This window comes from Cervus canadensis, chromosome 4 (genome assembly GCF_019320065.1).
Source record: "Cervus canadensis isolate Bull #8, Minnesota chromosome 4, ASM1932006v1, whole genome shotgun sequence".
In the NCBI taxonomy this organism is placed as follows: domain Eukaryota; kingdom Metazoa; phylum Chordata; class Mammalia; order Artiodactyla; family Cervidae; genus Cervus; species Cervus canadensis.
Window position 1 is genome coordinate 40,851,051 of NC_057389.1, and position 26,814 is coordinate 40,877,864.

The 26,814-nt window shown below is 39.0% G+C and overlaps 2 protein-coding genes across 2 annotated transcripts; one reads left to right on the top strand and one right to left on the bottom strand.

Annotated features, from left to right (window-relative positions):
* The first annotated feature begins 1,509 nt into the window (after positions 1-1,509).
* On the top strand, positions 1,510-26,367 carry LOC122439642 (hepatitis A virus cellular receptor 1-like). The gene is made up of 8 exons (XM_043464866.1): positions 1,510-1,802; positions 3,823-4,155; positions 11,555-11,734; positions 14,412-14,510; positions 20,062-20,117; positions 22,626-22,734; positions 23,604-23,640; positions 25,879-26,367. Exons 1-8 carry the CDS (start codon positions 1,757-1,759, stop codon positions 25,979-25,981), a joined length of 963 nt encoding a protein of 320 aa, XP_043320801.1. The 5' UTR covers positions 1,510-1,756; the 3' UTR covers positions 25,982-26,367.
* Positions 16,491-16,923, bottom strand: LOC122439643 (40S ribosomal protein S15a-like). Its single transcript, XM_043464868.1, has one exon. The coding sequence runs from the start codon at positions 16,911-16,913 to the stop codon at positions 16,521-16,523; it is 393 nt and encodes a 130-aa protein (XP_043320803.1). The 5' UTR covers positions 16,914-16,923; the 3' UTR covers positions 16,491-16,520.
* Positions 26,368-26,814: the final 447 nt, after the last annotated feature.

Below are 26,814 nucleotides of genomic sequence, written 5' to 3' on the forward strand. Positions count from 1 at the left end.
TTACCTTTACAGATGTGGTTCACTTTACATTTCTATGGACAGGACTGCTATAACCAACGGCTCTGGCACCACAAATCTCTCACATTCAAGAAAGTGAAAGGTTGTTGCTGAACGATAAGACGCGGGATTCTTGGCCTCCGGAGGAGATGAATTCAATCCAGGGCCAGAGACGAGGCTGGATCGCTCAGAGCTTTTGTGTAATAAAGTTTTATTAAAGTATAAGGGAGATAGAGAAAGCTTCTGAGATAGGCATCAGAAGGGGGCAAAAGAGTACCCTGAGAAGGATTTTAATTGAGATAGGAGGGCCGGGATAATTTCTCTCAAAGATCCTTGAATTGGTTCTTCATGGATGAGAGCATTTCATTGAGCAGAGTGAACAGGAGGGGTAACAGTCTGAGCAGAGATAGGGGGACTTATAGGAGCATGGAATCTCTGTGATTGTTTAAGAGTCTAGTTTAATCTAATGGGGACAGGAAACTAGGAGTAGCCTAGGTTCTTAAAGGCTTTGATTGATGGACTGAGGAATTTAGATTTGACCCCAGGGTCCTAAGAAACTGTTCATGTGTTTGGAGAAGGGAATGGCACTTTCAGGTCTGTTTTTGGAGGTATTGTGCTGGCAAGACTGTGGAAGCTGTATTGGAGAGGAGGAGGCCTGGAGGCAGAGAGGCTCCCCAGGAGGCTCCTGCTGTTACTCAGACAGGAGAGGAGTTTACAAGCTAGAGTGACAGCAGCAGTAACAGCAGAGAAGGGACAGAGCCAGAGCCATTAGGACTTGGAATTGAGATGAGCTGGTGACTGGAGTAAGAAGGAAGGATGACTGATTCTCTGCACTTGGGATTGTAGGTGATGTGATGGTTTCACTGGTAAAGGAACCCCAGAAGGAAGAATGAAAAATATTTGGGTGATCTTGAGTTTGAAGTGCCCCTGGGTGACGTCTAACAGGAAGTTGGAAATGTGGGGCTGGGTGGATCTACAGATGCCTTGGTGGGGATTGGTGTCTGATGACTGGCACCTCCCTCTGATCAAATAATCATTACTGTGATGATACAGTATAAGTGCTGAATAGGGACTTGCCACTATACAGAAGCTTTTGTATGTAACATCTCATAGGGGGGCATTCCGGACTATCAATATTATTCTTGGAGTTGTTGATAATAAACAATAGTTACTGGGTGCTTATTATAGGAAAGGACTGCGTTTGATGCTTTCAGAGCATTATCTTATTGTGAACCCTTGTGCAGATGTTTGGGGTGATTCTATTATTACATTCATAATAAAGGAGAAGAAACCGATATTTGTAGAGATTAAAACATTTGCCAGAGTTGGATATGTGACATTTCAAACTGAACAACCGTCATTGTCCTGAGACCTGGAATAATTTTTCCATAGTGCCATGACAGTGCCGGATGCACCATCCAGGATCAAACATTCTCCGATCCAAGAAGACTAGCAGTGAAAAGGAAGCTGGTCTTCTCCCCTCTCTTTCTTCCTTCGGTTATACAAATGTAACCCAAAGTCCTTGAGGCAGCACAGTGGTCACCTGTCTCCTTGTAAGTCTTACAAGCATCCTATTTTAATGGATCACTTCTCATCTATCATCCCTCAGGCTCTGGCTCAATTGTTTCTGTGCTGAGGCATAAGGAACCTGAGCTATTTGGAACCCCTGGAAAGGCACCTAGTGGTGTCCAATCTGATACCATCTGCCTGGGAGCGTACAAACCAGACAGCCTTCACTCTCCTTCAGGCCAGTAGCATCATGCACCCTTGGGTAGCCATCCTGGGCCTCCTACTCCTTCTGACAGGTAGGTGAACAGGTGGGCTGTGCTTTGGAAGCCCTGAGGATGGGGGAATGTAGAGGGTATGTAGGTATGGTCAAGCAGGGTAGATTTCTAGGGCATTGTTTAAAAATAACGGGGTCAACTAGTGAGCAAAGAACAAGGCTGAAACCTTAAGCCAAAGAAATTGCTTAAACACTAAGAATTATAAAATCTAGAGCTAGATGAACAAGGCATGATACAGTGCATATGCTGCCATTTGTGTTGTTCATGAGTATGCATGAGCTACTCATGTGTATGTAGTAAACAGTAACCATTGTTATGGAATGGAAGCGAATGGGAAGAAGAAATGGGGATGGATGGGAAGGAGACGAGTCCTTTATTGTACCATTCTGTGCTTTTTGATTTTTTTTAACCATATGCAACCATTTCTTTAAAAAGAAAATATTTTACCTTCCCTCTTTTCCAGTGGCTTAAGACTCCATGCTTCCAATGTAGTGCGTGTGGGTTCCATCCCTCACTGGGGAACTAAGATTCCCCATCTGTGCTATATGGGAATTTTTTTTTAATAGATAAAATATTTTAATTCAAAACATTCTATGAGAGAAGGGAGAAAATTAGTGATAGATATATCCTAAAATTTAAAAACAATCTTTAGAGGTGGAATATGAGTAAAAGTGCAATTTAAAATTATACTTCTATAACAAACTTTTAAAATCAATATGTATTAGCTGTGTGATCCCAAAATGATATTAAGCAAAATTGAATATTATCAGAATTCCAGTGAAGAAAATACTCTTATACTATATAACAATGAGTGTCTTATTCCCAACGCACTTCCCAGATTCAGCCTAGTCCTAACTATGAAAAGTGAAAGTGAAGTTGCTCAGTCGTGTTGGACTCTTTGCAACCCCATGGACTGTAGCCTACCAGGCTCCTCCATCCATCCATGGGATTTTCCAGGCAAGAGTACTGGAGTGGGGTGCCATCGCCTTCTCCAGGGGATCTTCCTGACCCAGGGATTGAACCCAGGTCTCCCACATTGTAGGCAGACGCTTTTTTTACCATCTGAGCCACCAGGGAAGTCCTGACTGTGATTAGCTGCTAAATCTCATATTTCTTTTAGGAACTTTTTGCCAATGCAGGGTTTTTAAGCCACTGCCACAGGTGAGACTTTTCCTGCCTGTTTGTTTCTAAGAGGCAAAATTTAGTATTTTACTGAATATTCTCCAATTTTTTGGTTTTGCTTCAGTAAGTGGACTGTGATTCATTGTACATAGCTCAAGAAGGATACTTGCTTGAATATTTTGGGATGACCCTAAAGCGTATAAGACTCAATTTCTCCTGAAAGTATTATAAACCCATTTTCCTAAAAACTGACTTCTAAAGAGTTTACAAGACTTCTGCCCTGTAGTCAATGATTTTTAATGAAATATTAGACCTGTTTTTTAAAATTTAAATAAGAGAGGGTATTATGAAGTGACTATGTTCAATGGCCATTGGAAAATTCAAATAAAAACTGAAAATCAAAACTTTGAATGCAATAGAGTTTTTAAACCAGATTTTAGTTAAGACAGTGATTAAATCTAGGAGAAAGGAAAAGCCACCAGTGTGTTTTGCATATTTAATAAACAGATACCTGTCAAATACAGGATGAATATCCACATACTCTTACATTACTAGATGTCATTTGTTTCAATCAAATCTTTTGGAGAAAAGTTTGATCATATTCACCAAAAAGGCTGAACATATGTTTGAGTTTTATCCTGATATTTCTCTAGAAAATCTGTCCTATTGTGAAGTATAGGATGTTTTCATCAAGCAAGAAAAATGTTTCTATGATCTTTCATCTTCAATCACGTCTAGTAAATAGTGATGCTGCTGAAGAACATGTTAACATGGAAATTTGCTTATACTAAATTCTAAAAACTCAAGATACAGTCACATAATTTCAAACCAAATAAGCTATATGAAAAAAATTAAACTTATTAAAATTAAAATATTGAGACCGCATGTTCTCAATGCTCTGGTTTCTCTTTATTTACAGATGGTGTAACCTCTTACCATCGAGTGACTGGAGTAAAGGGTCAGTCTGTCAGGCTACCCTGCTCATATACTGGAGAAATCACAACCGCATGCTGGGGCCGAGGGGCATGTTCTTTGCTGAGCTGCGGAAGTAACATCATCTGGACTGATGGATACAAAGTCAGTTTTCAGAAGGACAGACGTTATCAACTAAAAGGAAATATTGGTGAAAGGGATTTGTCTTTGACCATAGAGAATGCTGTCCCATCTGACAGTGGCTTGTATTGCTGCCGTATTGAGAAAAGAGGGTGGTTCAATGATATAAAAATCATTCAAGAGTTGAGTATAAGGCCAGGTGAGTTTGTGTTCCTACTTCCTTTGATCACTTTCTGTAGGTTCCCAGAGATAAGAGTTTTCTGTTTGATATTAACTCCCTCTTCCTTTAATAGAGAAACAGGAGGTTCTTATAGTTTTGTTTTCTAATAAATCTTCAGTAGAATAACTTGTATTTGTGTGGAGTGAAATATTAAGACTAATCTTGATTCAGGATCATAGGCTAGAGGACCTTTCTAGTCAGCGTCTCCTAAAGCCGTTCTTCAGGAGCTCTAGTTGCTTAATGAAAATGCATTCACTGTTCCACATTGAGGTATAGTGAACATTTCTATGGAGCTAAATTTATTCCACTTGAAGAACTGCCCTTTTCTCTAGATCATATCTTAAAAGAATTTTTAAATGTTCTTTCTTAACATTTTAAGACTTACAGAGAATTTCACATATATAAAATAGATATTTTGAAAACAGTCAACACAGTCTTATTGTATATACATTGTTCAGTTCAGTTCAGTCGCTCAGTCGTGTCCAACTCTTTGCCACCCCATGGACTGCAGCACGCCAGGCCTCCCTGTTTAACACCAACTATAGGAGTTTACTCAAACTCCTGTCCATTGACTAGGTGATGCCATCCAACCATCTCATCCTCTGTCGTCCCCTTTTCCTCCCACCTTCAATACTTCCCAGCATCAGGGTCTTTTCAAATGAATCAGCTCTTCGCATCAGGTGGCCAAAGTATTGAAGTTTCAGCTCCAGCATCAGTCCTTCCAATGAATATTCAGGATTGATTTCTTTTAGGATGGACTGGTTGGATCTCCTTGAAGTCCAAGGGATTCTCTAGAGTCTTTGCCAATACCACAGTTCAAAAGCATCAATTCTTCAGTGCTCAGCTTTCTTATTAGTCCAACTCTCATATCCATACATGACTACTGGAAAAACCATAGCTTTGACTAGACAGATCTTTGTTGGCAAAGTAATGTCTCTGCTTTTTAATATGCTGTCTTGGTTGGTCATAAATTTTCTTCCAAGGAGCAAGCGTCTTGTAATTTCATGAATGACTGCAGTCACCATCTGCAGTGATTTTGGAGCCCCCCAAAATAAAGTCTGCCACTGTTTCCACTGTTTCCCCATCTATTTGCCATGAAGTTATGGGATCGGATGCCTTGATCTTAGTTTTCTGAATGTTGAGTTTTAAGACAACTTTTTCACTCTCCTCTTTCAATTTCATCAAGAGGCTCTTTAGTTCTTCTTCGCTTTCTGCCATAAGGGTGGTGTTATCTGCATATCTGAGGTTATTAATATTTCTCCCAGCAATCTTGATTCCAGCTTGTGCTTCATCCAGCCCAGCATTTCTCATGATGTACTCTGCATATAAATTAAATAAACAGGGTAACAATATACAACCTTGACCTACTCCTTTTCCTATTTGGAACCAGTCTGCCTTTTCATGTCCTGTTCTAACTGTTGCTTCCTGACCTGCATATAGATTTCTCAGTAGGCAGGTAAGGTGGTCTGGTATTCCCAACTCTTGAAGAATTTTTCACAGCTTATTGTGATCCACACAGTCAAAGACTTTGGCACAGTAGCTGTTCTGTAAAAGCAGAACAGCTTTGCCATGGGGTGGCAAAGAGTTGGACACGACTGAGCGACTGAACTGAACTGAACAATGTATATACAATAAGACTGTGTTGACTGTTTTCAAAATATCTATTTTATATATGTGAAATTCTCTGTAAGTCTTAAAATGTTAAGAAAGAACATTTAAAAATTCTTTTAAGATATGATCTAGAGAAAAGGGCAGTTCTTCAAGTGGAATAAATTTAGCTCCATAGAAATGTTCACTATACCTCAATGTGGAACAGTGAATGCATTTTCATTAAGCAACTAGAGCTCCTGAAGAACGGCTTTAGATGTTTTTCTGGAACTCTCTTGCTTTTTTGATGATCCAAAGGATGTTGGCAATTTGATCTCTTGTTCCTCTGCCTTTTCTAAATCCGGCTTGAACATCTGGAAGTTCACAGTTCATGTACTGTTGAAGCCTGGCTTGGAGAATTTTGAGCGTTACTTTACGAGTGTGTGAGATGAGTGCAATTGTGCATTGAGTTTGGGCATTCTTTGGCATTGCCTTTCTTTGGGATTGGAATGAAAACTGACCTTTTCCAGTCCTGTGGACACTGCTGTATTTTCCAAATTTGCTGGCATGTTGAGTGCAGCACTTTCACAGAATCACCTTTTGGATTCGAAATAGCTCAACTGGAATTCTATCACCTCCACTAGCTTTGTTTGCAGTGATGCTTCCTAAGGCCCACTTGACTTCGCATTCCATATGTCTGGCTCTAGGTGAGTGATCATACCATCGTGGTTATCTGGGTCATGAAGATCTTTTTCGTATATTCTGTGTATTCTTGCCATCTCTTCTTAATATCTTCTTCTTCTGTTAGGTCCATACCATTTCTGTCCTTTATTGTGCCCATCTTTGCATGAAATGTTCCCTTGGTATCTCTACTTTACTTGAAGAGATCTCTAGTCTTTCCTATTCTATTGTTTGCCTCTATTTCTTTGCTTTGATCACGGAGGAAGGCTTTCTTATCTCTCCTTGCTATTCTTTGGAACTGTGAATTCAAATGGGTATATCTTTCCTTTTCTCCTTTGCTTTTTGCTTCTCTTCTTTTCTCAGCTATTTGTAAGGTCTCCTAAGACAATCATTTTACCTTTTTGAATTTTTTTCCCTTCAGAATGGTCTTGATCCCTGCCTCCTGTATAATGTCACAAACTTCCATCCATAGTTCTTCAGGCACTCTGTCTATCAGATCTAATCCCTTGAATCTATTTCTCACTGCCACTGTATAATCATAAGGATTTGATTTAGGTCATACCTGAATGGTCTAGTTGTTTTCCTTAATTTATTCATTTTAAATCTTAACTTGGCAATAAGGAGTTCATGATCTGAGCCACAGTCAGCTCCCAGTCTTGTTTTTGCCAACTGTATAGAGTTTCTCCATCTTTGGCTGCAAGAATATAATCAATCTGATTTCAGTATTGACCATCTGGTGATGTCCATGTGTAGAGTCTTCTCTTGTGTTGTTGGAAGAGGGTGTTTGCTATGACCAGTGCATTCTCTTGGCAAAACTCAATTAGCTTTTGCCCTGCTTAATTCTGTATTCCAAGGCCAAATTTGCCTGTTATTCCAGGTATTTCTTGACTTCCTACTTTTGCATTCCAGTCCCCTATAATGAAAAGGACATCTTTTGGGGGTGTTAGGTCTAGAAGGTCTTGTCAAATTTCATAGAACCATTCAACTTCACCTTCTTCAGCATTACTGGTCAGGGCATAGACTTGGATTACTGTGATATTGAATGGTTTGCTTTGGAAATAACAGAGATCATTCTGTTGTTTTTGAATTGCATCCAAGTACTGCATTTTGGACTCGGTTGTTGACTATGATGGCTACTCCATTTCTTCTAAGGGATTTCTGCCCACAGTAGTAGATACAATGGTCATCTGAGTTAAATTCACCCATTGTAGTCCATTTTAGTTCACTGATTCCTAAAATGTTGATGTTCACTTGTGCCATCTCCTGTTTGACCACTTCTAATTTGCCTTGATTCATGGACCTATCTTTCCAGGTTCCTATGCAATATTGCTATTTACAGCATCAGACTTTACTTCCATCACCAGTCACATCCACAGCTGGGTGTTGTTTTTGCTTTGGCTCCATCTCTTCATTCTTTCTGGAGCTATTTCTCCACTTTCTCCAGTAGCATATTGGGCACCTACTGACCTGGGGAATTCCTCTTTAAGTGTCTTATCTTTTTGCCTTTTCATTCTGTTCATGGGGTTCTCATGGAAAGAATACTGAAGTGGTTTGCCATTCCCTCCTCCAGTGGATCACGTTTTGTCAGAAGTCTCCATCATGACCCGTCCATCTTGGGTGGCCCTACATGGCATGGCTCATAGTTTCATTGAGTTAGATAAGGTTGTGGTCCATGTGATCAGATTGGTTAATTTTCTGTGATGGTGGTTTTGTGGTTTTCAGTCTGCCTGCCCTCTGATGGAGAAGGCTAAGAGGCTTATGGAAGCTTCCTGATGGGAGAGACTGACTGAGGTGGAAACTGGGTCTTGTTCTGATGGGCGAGGCCATGTTCCGTAAATCTTTAATCCAATTTTCTGTTGATGTTGTGGGGCTGTGTTCCCTCCCTGTTAATAACCTGGGGCAAACTAGGTGGAGGTAATGAAGATAATGGTGACCTCCTTCAAAAGGTCCCGTGCACGCACTGCTCTGCCCAGTGCCCCCAAGCCTGCAGCAGGCCACTGCCAACCCACGCCTCCCCTGGAGACTCCTGGACGCTCACAGGCAAGTCTGGGTCAGTCTCTTGTGGGCTCACTGCTCCTTTCTCCTGGGTCCTGGTGTGCACAAGGTTCTGTGTGGGCCCTCCAAACAACAGTCTATTTCCCAGTCCTGTGTAAGTTCTGGCAGCTCTATGGTGGGGTTAATGGCGACCTCCTCCAAGAGGGCTTATGCCATACCCAAGTCTGCTGCCCCCAGAGTCCCTGCCCCTGCGGCAGTCCACTGCTGACCCTTACCTCTGTAGGAGACACTCAGACACAGTTTTGTCTCAGTTTCTGTAGGGTCTCTGGGTCCTGGTGCACACAAGGTTTGTTTGAGCCCTCTGAGCATCTCTGGCAGGTATGGGGTTTGATTCTAAATGAGATTTCACCCCTCCTACCATCTTGCTCGGGCTTATCCTTTGCCCTTGAACATGGGGTATCTCCTCAAAGTCGTTCCAGTGCCATGCAGCTGCTGCTCCAGCACCCACCATCTTGCTGGGACTTCTCTGCCCTTGGAAGTGGCGTGTCTCCTCGAAGTCACTCCAGCGCTGCGCAGCCGCCGCTCTACTGGAGTGGGTAGCCTTTCCCTTCTCCAGGGGATCTTCCCAACTCAGGGATCAAACCCAGGTCTCCCACATTGCAGGCGGATTCTTTACCAGCTGAGCCACAATGTAAGAGCCTATATAGTTTCACCCCTTCCCTCTGCTCTGTCTTGGATTTTTTGAAACAGGTTTCACACCTTATTGTTAAATCACTAGTTTTAAATTTAAAATAGCCTTATTGCTCTATGAGAACATTTGCATCTCAATAGCTGTTGACTTGTGGCTTTTAAAAATTTTGTGAAATTCAAGAAACTAGGAAGTTTACATTTTTCCATCTTGAGGCAGACATTCTAGTTTTCCTTACTGTTTGATGAAAGGATCAAGTTCTTCAGGATTTCCTAGTTTCTGGTGCTCTTTCCTAATAAATGTTCTCCCACTAAGATCTTCCATTGACAACAGAACCCAATGCCCCTAGCCTTCTTGAGCTATGTCTCTTGTTTAATTTAAATGAGCTTGATATTACATTACAATCTCCCATCTTTTGTACTTGGCTTGTGTCCTTGAAGGAAAGTAAAATAAGGTCAAGTTTGATACAGTAAATAGCTGACTCTGAGGAAAGTACATCTAGGAGGTAATTTAAGGAAAATAGGCTGGTGCTAGAGACATAGTTAAGGAGGTAGCATATGGAGAAGAGATTATTTTTAGAGTTGTAAAATTCTATGATTTGTCTGGCTGAATATTTTTTCAATGATACAGAAAAAAATTAGTAGGGGACTTTTATAATGTTTAGATATTCTTTAATAGATGAATATTTAAAGTCATTGCCTTGTACAGCAGGAAACTGGTCTATAACTGAGCCAAAGTGACTCCATCTCCAATCCAATTCTTTGCTTAAGTTTTCTTGCACTTTTCACAGAATGAGCTTACTTTCCAAACTTCTGTTAACGCTGTTCCTCAGCATCTTCTTCTACCCTTAGCTTCCTAGCTTCTTCCTCAGGAAATATTTACAACCAAGGAAGCGACATAGTTAAACAAGCCAATTCAATTTCCTCCTTGTTACAGTCCTTTATCAGATTTTTTGCTTACTTCCTTTTTTTGTCTAGATTTGATTTCAGACTGAACGGAAGGGATTGAGATTGCTCTTTTCGTCAAAACCTCTGACTACACTGTTAGACCAGAGTCAGCAAACTCTAGCTCCAGGGTCAGGTCAGATTATAAAACAGGCTCACCAACAGCTTTACAAATAAAGTTTTATTGGAACATAGCCACATCCATTTGTTTATATTGTGTCTATGGTGGTTTTCACACTGACATATTAGAGCAATTACCACCAAGATCTCAGGACCCCCCAAAGCCTAAAATATTTACTAATGCCTTATACATAATAGGACTCACAAATACCTATTGAAAACATTTTTCTTTTTTAAGGCAAAAATTAGCTAGTGTGCAAATTAAGTTGGCTTGAATCCCTCAAAATAGTTTTCACACCAATTTTCCCCTATTTAAGTGACTTGAGGTTCCAATTCATAGTTAGTAGAGTTGAAATTTAAGAATACTTCTGTGCAAAAAGATGCCTGGTAAGAAAAAAAAGTACTTATTTTTTATTCAACCCTACAATTTCTGCTTTTGTATCAGGCACTGTGTTTTGGCTTAATTCTAGTTCCAGTTCTTTCTCTGGGTAACTCTGAGGACTTCAGTAAGTGGTTTGGAATCCTATACCATTTCAGACTCTGGAAAGAGTCAAAGTTATTACCTACTGTTATTATCTCTTAGGTAGAAAGGAACTTTAAAATATCTAGTCTCTCTTCTAACCAGATTCAAAATGCATTTGTGTTATTGAGTATATGTGAATGGTTTAAAGTAATCTGCATTTAAGATATGGTTCTGTTGGGAGAGTACCCCTAAGACTAACCAAACTGAATGCTGTTTATCTGGTAAATATTTTGGTTCTCAGGAACTACTATTTAGGTCCTCGGTGTACACCACTGAGAGGGTAAAGATGGTTTCAGGTTCTAGACATTTTCTCTTTCTCACAGATGTTTTTGAAGATACATAGATTTGGTATGCACAACTAGTCTTTACAAAGTGCTTCAATACAAATCCCGTATGTCAGTTTTTTTTCTTTCAGCACCTTCTGAAATTTCATCCTTTCAATGCAGCTGTTTCCTTGCTGTGACCATGTCTTCACTCCCTTCTTGTCACAGATTTTAGCTGACCAATGATGAGAATTTGGAGTTCATGGGAAATAAATACTGAGTACTACCTGGGGACAGTCTCCTTGGTCATGTTGTTGCACAGGCCCAGCACACTGCTCTTGTTACCTGCAGCTTATTCAATCCTTGCTTTCATGTTCATTTCTAGCTCCAACTACAACTACAACAACCACAACAACCACTACTCCAACAACTACCACCACTACCACTACTCAAAGAACAGGAACCACCATTACTCACAGAAAAATGACCATGACTACTACACCTCGAAGAGAAACAACCAAGGCTATTATTCCAACAACGACCGAAACTAATCAAACAAAAACTACTATTCCAACAGCCACCATGACCAGTACTCCAATGACAACCACCACTATTCCAAAAACGACTACCACTACGACTCCAGTAACAACTACCACCACTACTTCAACAATCATGACAACGACCCCTGTTCCACCGACAGCGAAGGCTCCTACCTCTGCTCTTCCAATGGCAACACCCACAGAGGACTTCCAGCCAGGTAAACAGATGTGCCTCTGATCCTAGAAGGCTTTAAAGGAGAGGAGATTTAAAGGAGAGGAGGATGTCAGAACAGGTCCTGGTGAATGAGATTCTGCCCTTTCAAGGAGCTCTGAATAGAGACCTTTTAATCCATTCTGAAGCCTAACCCAACACATGAGGATAAGATTTCAGTGAAGTTAATGCTTACTCTATTTCCTGTGTCAGGAAACATGCTAACTGATTTACAACTATTAAGCCACTTAATTTTTATGACAACCCTACCCATTGTCAGTGTGATTCAATCCTACTTTATATTCCTGAGGACTGAGGCACAGAGTCTGGGTTCATTGTTGTTTCTGTTCAGTCATATGAATAGAAAATGGTTGAGTCTAGATTGTGCCCATTAATTTGAATGTTGGCCTTTGCTGCATTCTATACTGAACATAGACTTTATGTTTGGATGAGTTTGTTCTGATCTGACATCCTCACTGGAAAAGTTTTCATACAATTACTCTCCTTTTTTCAGGGTGTCAGTGACTTACACATTTTGCTTCTAACCGCCTTTGTTCATGTATCAGAGAAATGCCATTTATACTGATGACAAAGTAAATATCAGATTTAAGTATTATGCAATTTAAAATGCATATATTTGTTTTTTTCAATTCAGGCTACAGTGTTCATACTTCAAATTTCTGTTAGATAATAGTTTAGGTTTAATATAAATGGAGAATATTTTTGAATTATAGGTGGGGAAATAACTTCTCCTTCTGAGGACATGTTTGGGTTCAAAGTTTCTCTTTTTAGGATTAAAAAGATAACTTTTATATGGAGATTCTCAAAGCCTCCACAACCCTTTGGCACTTTGAAGTGGCTCTGGAACTGAAGAGTAACAGAAATATCACAAACTCTTAGCCAAAATATCTGAGGGAACACATTGATTTCCCTTCACCCCTGTTGATCCATGTGTGTATTCAGTGAGGAGGGATCTGAAGGATTTTCAAGTTGAATTTGGAAAGAGGTCTTTAGGTTGAAAGTGGGATTTTTACAGCCATAAAAGTTTGCAAGAAAAATACACTAGAGCATCTGTTGACTTTTTCAACATTGATTTAGCTTAATAGTTTGTGCCTGCTGAGGTGGCTGGAATAGAGCTCCTGTTTTGAGGGCATGTGTAAGTTATGGCCTTTGTTTAAAGCAGAAGTTCAAAAGGAAAGTGTTGGTGCATATGTTCATGTGACCTCCTAGAGGGAGTATTAGTTGAGTCTTATACATGTCTTGATAGCTTCCTAGTGAGTTTGAGTTTAGAGTTGAACTTTACAGTATAGAAAGGATGTTAGCACTGGAACAGATCTGTAGCAGGGGCATTTGTATTTGCATTCATTCCCTCTCTGTCCTCCTCGCCCCTGTCCATGCTAGTTGCCTAGAATACTCCTGAACTGATTGGAAGTAAGGTCCTAGGAGAACAGGAGAACAGGAAAATGCCCACAAGGACCAAAACTACAGAAAGAAGTTAAGAACAACAGGTCTTCTGCACAGATTTAAGTTGAATGAAGACTGTGATCATTTGATTTTCTTTTATTGTCCTGTTCTTAATTCCTGAAGAGAGCCATATCCTGCTACAAATTTGAGCATTAGACAAAAGCAAAACCAAAAAAAAAAAAAAAGAAATCTACCATCAACAACAGTGACCAAAAAAATCCCATAAAAACAAAAATTTTAACAGAAAACAAAAGATAGCTCAGAACAAGAGAACAGGTAATGCTGAAATGTGAAGTCCATGGTGAGAAAGTGGAAAGAAGACCAATGAGAGGCAATAGGGAAAGTCTAGGTTTGGGAACTCTTGCTCAGCCAGTGCCACTGCCTTGCTCTAAAGTTCTGTGATGCTCTCAGAGGAAGGGATGTAGAAATCTTATTAAGAGGCAACTGGTCAACTCTGCAGGTCAGGTGAGATGTTTGATAGAAAATAAAGGAGAGATTTCAGGAAAGGAAAAAGGAAACATAGCCCTGAGAATTCTCAGGAAAGCTTTCTGGTGAGAAATAGAAGATGAGTCAGATAACATAGGAAATCAGTCTTATGAAAGGACTGACCAGAACACAACTGCAGAAGGAGCCAGGGTACCAGGAACATTGCTTTGAGGCTTATTACCAAGACTCAGACAGTGGACAGTACTGTCTCCATAAAGTGACTTCAAGAAATTGAATAATCTCAGTATGTTTTCTGTGCTGGTCAATGTGTACATCTCCCTGGAAAGATGTAGATGGATAATTAGAAACTTTAATGAGGTCAGCAAATCAAGATCAGGGTTGTTGTGAACAAGGTGAATTAGTGCCAGCCCCAAGGCCATGCTCCACAGAACTGAAATGTCATTAGTATGAATAAAAGTTTGGTATGAATAAAAGCTTAATTGAGTGTCCTATATAAGATGCTCTGTTGATAGGTTTTAAGAGGATACTAAGAGTATAAAAGGAGAAATGATTCTGTCTATTGATAAGCTCTTCAGATCATTATCTAGGTAATATTTATTCATGATAATGAAATACATAAATGGCAGGGTAATGTCTCAAGGGCATCCTTGAATATTTCTCTAAGAAAGAGTTAAAGGGTAATTCCTAATTTTAGTTTTGTTTGCTATTTTTTGCTGGAGTTGGAAATTTTCCTCCATGAATTGAACAACATTCTTCCATTCTTATCATTTCAGTACCTTGTTTATCTTCCCCAACGCAGGCTGCAGAAACCAAGCCTACCACCCCATATGAAACAAATAAAACTTGCTCACCATCGTACTCTTGCTCAACAGGTAACTTTGTTTTCTTTCCTGAAAGCCTGGGAGCTTTCAAATTTTGATAAATATTAGCACACTGTTAAAAGCACATATTCTATAGTAACACAGGTCTGACTTGAGTACCTACAAAGGCTACTCCAATTAGCTATACAACTTGAACAAATGTCTTACCCTCTTTGAATCTGTGTTTATCCTTTGTAAAATGGATGGAATTTTACTGATGTAGAATTCTTTCAAGGATTTAAATTAGATAAAGATTGGAACATAGTTAAAAGGTAAGTGATATATAGACTGGCAACTATGACTGTCATTTAGCATGTCCAGAAATATGCACACCTGAGCAACATAGATAGCTTGTAAGATTTAGGAACATCCACATGTGTGACTGCATTTCTCTAAATTAAATGAATCAGCCTTTTCTTTAAATGTATTAGTAGGTTTAATCACCTGGACAGAGCCTTAAAAAGCTTAAATCCAAATTAATCTGGTCTAGACCAGACTAGTCACTTGTTGATGTTTCCCCTAAGCTCCAGAAACTACATAGAGCCACAAGGCCCTCCTGCTGCCTTGTTAAGCTTTCATTTCACATGGACACTTTGAGATGGGTTGAGAACATGGGCAGGAGAACCAAAGAGGCATGCCCTACTAGGATTGGGCTATTCCACCAGAAAAGTCTCCCTGCTCTCCCCAATTTTGGAAAATCCATATTCTTTTCAGATGTAAGATAAGTCTTGTCTTTCCTGTGATGGTGAAAGGTGATGCTGAATCCTGTCATCTTTCCCAGCTAACTTGCTACCTGTGGTGGTAAATGTGGGGGTGTGGCACATGCTGAACTCCTTTGCAATAAAGAGCTGGCTTATGTGTCCTTGTGCCTGTGAAGCATTCAAACAAGGTCAGGCTTTTCAAGACCCCTCATGCAAATGACTCATCATGCTCAGGAGCTGCCAATCTGTAGCACACCCCCAGTATGGCCTACCTTTTGCCAGTCATCCCTGGAAGCTGGTTAATAGAAAATGGGCCTGCAGTAGGATGCACAGAGGGACCAATTCATTTGCGAATCAATCTCTAAAATATGTCATTAAAACCTGGTCAAGGTAGAGATTTTCAGAATGGAACAGACATTGGAAGAGCTGTGTCCCCACAACTTCTGTGACTGCTGCCATCTTGGCAGTGTCTCTGAGGTTCTCCAGCCAAATCCTCACAATGCCCAAGTCAGACTTCAGTGGGTTAAAGCCTCACAAAACAAAGAATTTTAGTATGGAAGGAATTTTGGTCATCATACGGCCTGCCACCCATCTTTTGACAGACAGATGTACCAGGAAACTATCACTTATCATTCATTAGCTACGTCATGTCTGATTCTTTGTGGCCCCATAGTCTGCAACATGCCAGGCTTCCCTGTCCTTCACTATCTCCTGGAGTTTGCTCAAATTCATGTTCAATGAATTAGTGATGCCATCTAACCATCTCATCCTTTATCACTCTTTTCCTTTTGCCTTCAGTCTTTATCAGCCTCAGGGCCTTTTCCAGTGAGCCGGCTCTTCACATCATGTGGCCAAAGTATTTGAGTTTCAGTCCTTCCAATGAATAATCAAGATTGATTTCCTTTAGGATTGTCTGGTTTGACCTCCTTGTAATCCAAGGGACTCTCATGAGTCTTCTCCAGCACCACAGTTCAAAAGCATTGATTCTTCAGTGCTAGTCTTTATGGCCCAATTGTCACATGCATACATGACTACTGAAAAAAACCAAAGCTTTGACTCTACTCACCTTTGTCAGCAAAGAGATGTTCTGCTTTTTAATATGCTGTCTAGGTTGGTCATAGCTTTTCTTCCAAGGAGCAAATATCTTTTAATTTCATGGCTGCAGTCACCATGCACAGTGATTTTGGAGCCCAAGAAAATAAAATCTGTCATTGCTTCCCTTTTTTCCCCTTCTATTTGCCATTAGGTAATGGAACTGTATGCCATGAGCTTAGTTTTTTTTTTCCCCCTCTAAGGCATTGTATTTGTACGTATTACATCCCTAGAAAAAGAATCCAAGGATTTTCCCTCCTGTATGTTTTCGTCTTGCTTCTTCATGGTCCATGATACCAACTGAGGTTGTCAGTACAATGAAACCAAACTGACGGGATGGGAACAGGTTATTTTGCCATTTTTCTAGATCTTTGAGTTGCACATCAAATCTGGGGCTGATCACTCCACACTTATTTAGCCTGCCTGTGAGGTTCACAACAATTTTCCCAGCCCTGTGATCATCAATGATTTCAAATTCGCCAATGTAACCATGCTTAATCATCACTGTTAGAAACCTGACGATGACCTTGGAGCACGGCCGAATAAGGACCTGGCGTTTGCCTCTCTTTTCGGCATTGTTGATGCTCTTGAGAGCATCAGCCAGGACATTCATGCACACCATTCTGGCGGCACGGAAAGATGGGAGCTTAGTTTTTCAAGTGTTGAATTTCAAGCCACCTTTTCAATCTCCTCCTTCAGCCTTATCAAGAGACTCTTTAGTTCCTTTTCAGTTTCTGCCATTAGAGTGGTATCACCTACATATCCGAGGTTGTTGCATTTCCCCTGGCAATCTTGATTCCAACTTGTGATTCATCCAGTCTGGCAGTTTACATGATTTACTCTGCACGCAAGTCAAATAAGCAGGATGACAATATGTAGCCTTGTCATACTCCTTCCCCAATTTTGAACCAGTCAGTTGTTCAATGTCCAGTTCTAACTGTTGCTTCTTAACCAGCATACACATTTCTCAGGAGACAGATAAGATAGTCTAGTACTCCTGTCTCTTTAAGAATTTTTCACAATTTGTTGTGATCTACACGATCAAAGAAGTCAAGATCAAACCAATCAATCCTAAAGGAAATCAACCATGAATATTCATTGGAAGGATGGATGCTAAAGCTGAAGCTCCAGTACTTTGGCCACCTGATGTGAAAAGCCGACTCATTGGAAAAGACCCTGATGCTGGGAAAGATTGAGGGTGAGATGAGAAGGAGACAACAGAGGGTGAGATGGTTGGATGGCATCACTGACTTAATGGACATGAGTTTGAGCAAGCTCTGGGAGGTGGTGAATGACAGGGAAGCCTGGCATGCTGCAGTCCATGGGGTCACAAAGAGTCAGACATGACTTAGTGACTGAACAATAACAACATAATCAAAGGCTTAGCATAGTCAATGAAGCAGAAATAGTTTTTCTGGAATTCCTTTGCTTTCTCCATGATCCACCTAATGTTGGCAATTTGATCTCTGGTTCCTCTGCCTTTTCTAAACCTAGCTTGGAACGTCTGGAAGTTCTCAGTTCATGTATGGCTGAAGCCTAGCTTGAGGATTTTGAGCATAACCTTGTTAGCATGTGAAAGGGTTATCCAAGTCATTAAGACTTTTTTGTATCATTCTTCTTTTGTATCATTCATCATTCTTGCCAACTCTTTTTAATCTCTTCTGCTTCTGTCAGGTCCTTACTATTTCTGTCCTCTATCATGCCCATTCTTGAATGAAATGGAGAAAGGGAAGATATACCCAACTGAAAGGGAAAGCTATATCCAACTGAATGTAGATTTCCAGAGAATAGCAAGGAGAGATAAGAAGGCCTTCTTAAACAAACAATGCAAAGAAAACATCATCTCGTTTAATTATTTCAGGGCAGGTTTATTTCTTGCCATTGCCAGACTAAGGAGCCTGTTGAGTTCTGTTTTGGAGACAGACAGCCTTCAGTTCAACTGCCAGTTACTAGCTGTGTACCCATGGGCAAGATGTTGCATTCCTCACTGCAAGTTTGTGAGGAATGAAAAATAAGATGTTTGAAAAGTCCATTGCATGGTGTCTCTCCCCACATTGTTCCTATTGTTATATAATAACATAATAGTAATAGCTGATATTTGTCTAACATGGTGTTAAGCACCTTATATGCATCATCTAATATGACTGCTTTATGAGATGGGTGCTATCAACAGCTTGTAGTTCTAACTCTTACCCTAGCTAGAAACATAAATATATACATTTATGTGCATGCATACATAAATGTGTATGCAAAGGACCTCGATCAAGGTCACATTGTTGAGGGACATTGTCAACATTGAAGTCAAGTTTTATCTTACTCAAGCCCATGCTGCTTTTAGAAATCACCCATTCTATACCTGAAACACTTACCTAAGGTTATAATACAAGTCATGCACAAAGCCTAGACTGTAGATATTGTCTTTGGCTCTCTAAGAAGTACTGTCAGAATAATTAAAATGTAAACACAGTAATGTAATGTGTAAAACTTTAGAGTGGATATGGTGGATTCATTTTCACTGCCATTGCAAAATGACATGCAAAAGTTTTGTTAGTAGTTAAGGATTTTCTAAGACCTTCAGTATTTTCATTGGATGAGAATGTAACTTGTGTAGTGGTTATAAACTGAAGCTCTTGTCCCGTTCTATAGTTGGAAACTTCAACCATATCAGGACTACTTCCTCGGCTGTAAAATAGGATTAAGAAAATTGGTATAAGAATATAAAGGTCTTGGTATATAATAGATACTCAGTAAAGAAAGAATCCTGTGTCTGACCTATATGTCAGATAGGTTGATTAGGAAGGTCAACAGTATATGTTCTGTGTAACAAAAGGCATATTTCAAAACACTATTAAAATTTGAACATTCAAAACTTTAAAGCATAATATTCTTTTACATCAAGATTTTAGGTACATAGCATCCTTGTGTGTGTCTGTATGTGTTAGTTGCTCAGTTGTGTCCAGCTCTTTGTGACACCACGGACTGTACCACCAGGATCCTGTGTCTGTGGAACTCTCCAGGCAAGAATACTGGAGTGGGTTGCCATTCCCTTCTCCCGGGGATTATCCTGACCTGGGGGTTGAATCCGGGTCTCCTGCACTGCAGGCAGATTCTTTATTATGAGCCATCAGGGAAGCCCATATAGTATCCTTAGAAATTCTGCATATATTGGATATGAGGATATTACATTAGTTTTGGGGCTGATGTAGCATATTTTCTAAAGCTCTTTTGGATCAACATCTGGGCACACTGGCACATAATGTAGGAGTTGGATGATACCTGTTTGGGATATCTTAATGCATTTCACTCACATTTTAAATTTAAAGCCAATGTAACATCTGTTTTGAAAAGTGTGGTTCTGCTGTTTGGTGTGCAGTGGCCTCTGAGCACTCACCGGCAGTTTCATAGCTGTCATGAAAAAACTGGTTACCTACTTTAAGTGGTAATCTTTAACCTAGTTCTGAGAATGGGCCACTATAACTTCTAAAAAATTGTAGGTAAACATTCTGTGAACATATACTTGTTCCCATAGATGGAAAAAAGGGGGTCCATTTTGGAAGGGTGGGTGATGAAAATGGTTAAGAAGCTTGGTTTACAGGTTAAATTAAATAATGTTAGTTATTTGATTTAACTCCTGCAGTGCCTACAGCATTTGGCCATATGATTATTCAAGTTTTTATTCATTACCATAAAGCAATGTGAATATATTTGGTGTTTGCAGTGAAAATTCAGTATTTTTATAATTCTAATAAATTTTCCTTCTTGTTGAGCAGATGGGAATGACATTGTGACAGAGTCTCCAGATCCCCTTTGGCGTTGCTATCAAGTTGTAAGCATACTCCTTCCTACTTTCTTAGCCTGATTCACTTGTATGTTTCCTTGGAGGCAAGTTACATTAGAAAGTATTATTATAAGTCTTGTTCAGAGTTGATTATTTCTAATTCATAAAATAAAGGAAGAAAAGAATTTGACTCTTAAATAGGGATGCTTTAATTAATTAAAAAACTTATATAGATGCACTATTTTGTTAGAAATATCCAAAAAGTGATATTTTACTCCACACAATCACTCTACAAAATGTCTCCTGGCCATAAAATTAGAAAAAAGAGTGAATTAATTCAAGGATAGTGAATTAACATTACATATCAAGGAAGACTTCGATCATCATTAGAGAAATGGCATGCCTTGAATTGACATGGTGGAATGGGGGCCTTCCCAACCAAAAATATTATGCAAATCAAAGTGTGCTTGCTTAAACTTAGGCCTCCTAATATCTTTTTCCAACCCAATTGTATCCTCCTATTGAGAAGTTTTGAGGCCACTACTGAGTCTTTCTACATGTAATCCTCCCCATTTGTTACTGGTGTTTAGCCACTAAGTCTTGTCCAATTCTTTGTAACCCTATGGATGGTAACCTGCAGGCTCCTCTGTCCATGAAATTTTCCAAGCAAGAATACTGGGGTGGGTTGCCATTTCCTTCTCCGGGGAATCTTCCACACCCAGAGATCAAACCCATGTCTTCTGCTTGGCAGGCAGATTCTTTACCAATGAGCCACTTATGAAGCCCTGATCCTCCCCATATGATGACTTTTTAAGGTCCTAAGGTCTTGAACAACATTGTGGTTCTGTAGGATATTCTTATACATAGTTTGAGAAAAAATATAAGGAGCTGTAGTCTCATGATGTTCATTAAAGTCTGATCTCTGTGAGTAAGTTCGAAGAATTTACCAATAGAATATTTTCTTTTGGCTCACTTGGTTAAAAAACTTTTCCTTTTACTATGTTCAAGTAACTGTTAGAAGCAACAAACAAAAAAAGTTTAGGTATGAGAGTAGTCCTGATTGCAAGTGGTGAGAAATTGCAACACGACCACTGTAAGGGAAAGTCAAGCTCAGGAGACGTGTAGTTATTTAGTGTGAGATCAAATGGCTTTATGTTGCATATCTTAGTGACAATGATAACACTACCATACAGGAATGATATAAAAGATTTTAGCCACTCTCACCAATCAGCTATGGGCACTGATTAATCTGATGAATATGGATAGAATTTGTTTATATCTATTCAATAGCAGAACTGCCACTGTGTAAATGACTCTAATATTGTTATACAGCTAGATTTATGCTGGATTTATAAAAAAAGAAACAAATATTCTGAAAGGTAGGATTTTTTTTTTTACCTCTAGGACAGGTATGTTTAACAACAAGTAGACTCATTACAGAAGCAAGTCCACAATAGGCAGTAGCAAAATTGTGGGCTTTTTGTGTCTTGACTCTGAAGATGTCAGTGTCTCCCAGGTATCCTGAAAACCAAGGAGCATATATTTTGTCCTAGTAGTAAATCAATTTCCTGAACTCCACCTTAAAGAGAGAATTGAACAAATACATGAAGATGTATAAGAAAAGGTGTTCCTTTGAGATGGGGAATACATGTAAATCCATGGCTGATCATGTCAATGTATGACAAAAACCACTACAATATTGTAAAGTAATTAGCCTCCAATAATAAAAATAAATGGAAAAATAAATAAATAAATAAATTAAATTAAATTTAATTTAAAAAAAGAAAAGAAAAGATGTTCTTTGCTGCTATTTATAATCATAAAAATGTTTCAAATAACCTTAATACTCAATAATAGGGATTAATTAATTAGTCAATTAAACATGCCCACTTATTGCTATTAACAATTGTTGGCACCACAGTGTACTTACTGACATGAAAAGACAGTGTCAATTGATAAGTGAAAAACTAACTTTTAAAATAATGTAGGGACTTCCCTGGAAGCCCAGTGGGTAAGACTCCACACTTCCAATGCAGGGGTTCGCAGGTTCCATCCCTGGCTGGGGAACTAAGATCTCACGGGTTGTGCAGTACAGCCAAACGTGTATATATATTTTTAAAAACATCAGAACTAAAAAATGTGTCAAACTTACATGAGAAAATTTTTTTTTGTTTTACTATCATCAGAATAGTACATATGGGAATAACTTATTCATTTTTAAAAGTATTTATAATTTATATATTATAAAACAGGCTCATTTGAAATGTACAGTTTGAGTTTTGACAATTGTATACACCACTATAAATACCATCACAAGCAAGATATACATTTCCACCATCCCCAAATATATTTGAATTTTAAATTGTCTTAGAATTTCACCATATGATTATAACTTCAGATCATTTGGTCTCACCCCTCATGATAAAGAACTAGCCAAATGTTAATAAATGTATCTGGGTAATTTATTTTAGGAAGTGTGTTCTACCCATAATTCTAATAATATGGTTTTATTCTGTCGTTTTTTATTTTGTTTTTGATCTGCTGATGCTTCTTTAGGGGCTGGTAAAAGGTCCTTGGATGAGCACCAACCAGGGAGTCTCCATTGGAATCTCTTTTGCTCTCTTGGTAGTATTGCTCATGTTTGTGGTATTCTGGATTAAAAAAAGTAAGTCACCTCAGGACTGTGCCCACAGGAGTATTCTTGTGCCAAACTACCTGTAGCCCTACATTCCATATGATTTTGGTTTCACATAACTTCCTTGGTTCTTACCTTGTTCTTTTTTATTTTTATTTATCTTAAAATTATCTTCCCAGTGAAGAGAAACATGATACTTAAGTTCTCCATAGGAGAAACTAAATATGGAGAATTAAGGATTGGTTAGGTAGAGTTGGGATTTGGATATCAACAAACCAGTGTAATATATAAGATTTGTTCACTCCTCCTTTTCCCCTTCCTTCAATAACCAATTTTTGTTCCTATAGAGGGTGAAATTGCTGAGAGTTTTACAATACCCACTTAACAGAGGAACCAAATGAGCCATTAGAAGGATGCATGATTTCAGGACTAAGAAGAGAACAAAGGGTTTCACAAGGCAGCCACCCAGGGCCTCCTGGTGTCCTTCCACCAGTGTGTGTGTGTGTGTGTGTGTGTGTGTAAAACCTGTCATCTATAGGAGAAGCACAACCTCCCATTTTTTTGCAATGAAATATGATTATATTAAAGTAAGCTAGGTCATGTGGGTGAATGCATTAAACTTAATAATCACAAGATACTTTCCACTAAGGGGTTTATTTGACTCCTAGAGATTCAAGAAAAGTTATCTGGAGTTATCAGGGTAGAGCCCAGATTGATTTGTTTCTCCTTCATTTTAAAAATACTCTTTCCTCGTAATTAATTTTTTCAGTGTCTGATATCTGTACCTATTTTTCTCATATTAAGGTAATAACAATAATAATATACTTATTGGGGAAAAAAATCTCATGAACTCTTTAGCTTATATGTTTAATTTTCTCTTCACTTCTTATCCAATGTAGAATATCTTTGCCTGGGTAACAAGGTGGAGCTACTACGGTAAGTTTGAAAGAGTTAGTGTCAATGCCTTTTGATATTCTTATTCTATTAAAAATAAGGAAAATGCCTCTGCCTCTCTCCTTTTTCCTTCCGAGTTCTCCATTTTGTACTCTGGATTCTGAAAAATCTAGCATATAGAGGATCTCCATTGCTGTCCAACCTTCCAGTGATGATTTTAGTGATGTGATGAGAACACAGGTCTGTGTTTACTGCAAATGTCCTAGAACTGTACAGAAACAGCACCTGAAACCAGACCTTTTAGAGCAAGAGAACTAAACCAGATACTGTTTCATGGGCCATTTGAGTGGATTGTTTGGTTTGTTATTTGATTTCATTCATTGCTTTGTTTATTGCATGTCTATTGAATCCCTATTATATTCCAAAGAGATGAGCAGAACGGACTGAAAACATATAAATGAATAAGCAGGGCACTTATAGAACTTCCAGAGAAATACCATAGGGAATACAGAGCAGGGCTATAGGCTATGTGAGTGAGCCCCAAAGGAGCAGAAGGCAGCTCTGCAAAGATCTGGAGGAGGACACCTCCAGGCTGAAGACCCACAAAGCTGGGATGTGCTTCCAGTTCTCCACAGTCCCACCATCCCATATTGTTCCATACCCAGCCTGCTGTGCTCAATTACATTAGTTGTGTGGCCTCAAAAGCATTTGAATTTACAGCAGTGTAAAGCTACCCCACTGCCCAATAAAAAGTTAAATCCTCTTTGTATGAATCCCTGTAGTCATTTGCCCAAACACCTGCAAAGGTGGGAAAACACTACCTACTTCCAAATCCAAATAACCTACTTCATCTGGTCCAGCTTGGGCTTTAGGCAAAGTCTTTCTTTGATAAAACCTATCCCTCTTAAGCCACCATCCATTATTCCTAGTTCTCTTTCATTGGATGTTTGTACACAGTCTTTCCTATACCTAAGTTAATCACATGAGCCAGTCCACAGAACATGCCTTGAACAATGACCAACATATTGCAACTGTTCCATAAATGTTGACATTTATTATTGTAGGCATGCCCTTCACGTCAATAAACCTGTGAGACAGGCACTAGTATTAGTCTTAGTTTACAGTTTGGAAAACAGATTTAGAGATGTTAAGTGATATCGAAAGTCACATCACACAGCAGCTAAAAGACTCCAAGTGTAGGTCTCCGAGAGTCCAAAACTCAGACTTATAGTTTTTGACTATCTGCTTCCAAAAATGGAAGAAAAATAAATACTCCCTATAGGCAGAAAAGAATGGAAAATAGCATCCTCTTAGTCCTTTCACTGTTTAAATTTTTTAAATTTTCACTTTTTATCCCCTAATTAGAAAAGAAAATATTTATTGTACAAAATACCTTATAACACACACAAAAAAACCAAAATAAAGCAAAGCTGAGCATTTCCTCATCATGTAATTTTGAGGGTAGCTATTAATTTATCACATTGACTTATTTTGAACCACAGACACCTAAACTGTTTCCATACATATGTGACTAATCTGTTTAAAGATCAGAGCTGAGTGAAGATTCAGTGCATTTAATACCATTTCTGGGCAGGCTTAGGTAATGAAAATAGTGACTGCATACAAGTTCTAAGAAAGTAGCTGTATCAAAGCCCCACAAAGTACCTTTTTGTACCCTTGATGTGTGAGTGTACAAGCTATAAAAGCCACCTAATGCATAGCTTTCCAATTTTGACCATTAAGACACAGTAAGATTTTTGACTCCATGATCTAGTACACACTCAGATGAAGCAATGCTATTTTATTATATCCAGTATGCTCTGATATTTTGTATGCTGATATATATTTATCTTAAATATAGGACATAGACCACTAAATAGATTTAATTTAGCCTTCTCTAAAGGGTCACAGTTTTCATTCAGGAAAAACCAACCAAACCATTCCCTGGCCATCTTTGTGAATGTGCATCCTGGTTTAGTACTTCATCTTGATGTCTGATATTTGTCTTCTTACATTTTCAATTTTTGTTTTCTGTTACATAAGTCTCTTGAAGGAGACCAGTCTGAGATTTTGAAATGACTGCTGAGGATTTCTATCACTTTATTAAACAGACTTTCTTAAAACATCATATTCAGAAAATCTGGAAGCTTCTATTGACTTCATAGGCTGTCTGAATGATGCTCTAGGAAATGCAAATACCCAGTATTGCCTGAACATAAAGAACTGTGCTGCTCATCCTTGAGAAGTGCTTTTCTCTTAATCGTGTTATTCTTTCTGCAGTGTGATTCCCTTGAAGGAGTCTCATGTTGGAGCTTTGAAACATGCAGCTCTGAAGCCTGTCCAAGCAGAAGATAATGCCTACACTATTGATGACTCTCACTAAGTCGAGGGCCCAGATTCCAAGGCATTATGTAGAAGACAGTGCCCAGATATCACCATGTCAGAATCCCTCAAGTAGCAGGAGAATTTTTCCATCAGTTTCTGATGACATTCCACGGAGTCAAGAACATTGGGTAGAGTGAGTCTAGATCATCTGTGCACAATCAACCTCTGTCACACAGTCCTAATTTTTTATACTAAAACTGAGTCAATCTTTCTGGTCATTGCAGAAATCTCTCCAAAACATGAAAGGTACACTTTAGAATTGTACATTCTCTTTAGATCCTATGAATCCTGTTATCCATCAAGAATTCTCATTGGGGAGACAGAAAACACACTTCGACCTTGGTTAATAAAGCTGTGGAGAGGAGCTGACCACAACTTAAAATCAGCAAATTTAATTTGGTACTTAAAGGACTTAACATGGAAGCATTTCATGATTTTTTTAAATTGACTCCAAATGTTATATTCCTTAGGACATCAAGGGTTTCAAATCATGGGAGTGTACAGGTTTCTATTTACCCATTGGGAAAATAGAAGTGAATGTGATTTTGCCATTATAGGTAGATCCGGTTTCTCAGGGCTCTGGAGATAGAAGGCGTTAAGTGCTTTCCCTGGGACCAGAATGGTATTTTAGCAGTTAGAAGAAGGTAGGGTAGTGAGTGGTCCTTGGAGACACCAGGGTAAAAAAATCAATTGTCATGTGATTTACACTGTTTCTGCTGCATTGTTGCTACAATTCTAGGTGTTTATGTAGACAATTGGTAGGCTCTGATGGAATTTTTAGAATGAGGCAAGGCAGAAATAAATACAAGGAAAGAAAAGAGGGAGGGAGTA

Excerpts from the sequence above, each read along its gene's own strand:
- LOC122439643 (XM_043464868.1), bottom strand. The coding sequence starts at position 16,913 with ATGGTGTGCATGAATGTCCTGGCTGATGCTCTCAAGAGCATCAACAAT.
- LOC122439642 (XM_043464866.1), top strand. The coding sequence starts at position 1,757 with ATGCACCCTTGGGTAGCCATCCTGGGCCTCCTACTCCTTCTGACAG. Across the intron at positions 1,803-3,822 it reads CCTCCTACTCCTTCTGACAG|ATGGTGTAACCTCTTACCAT; the intron begins GTAGGTGAACAG and ends CTTTATTTACAG. Across the intron at positions 23,641-25,878 it reads AACAAGGTGGAGCTACTACG|TGTGATTCCCTTGAAGGAGT; the intron begins GTAAGTTTGAAA and ends TTCTTTCTGCAG.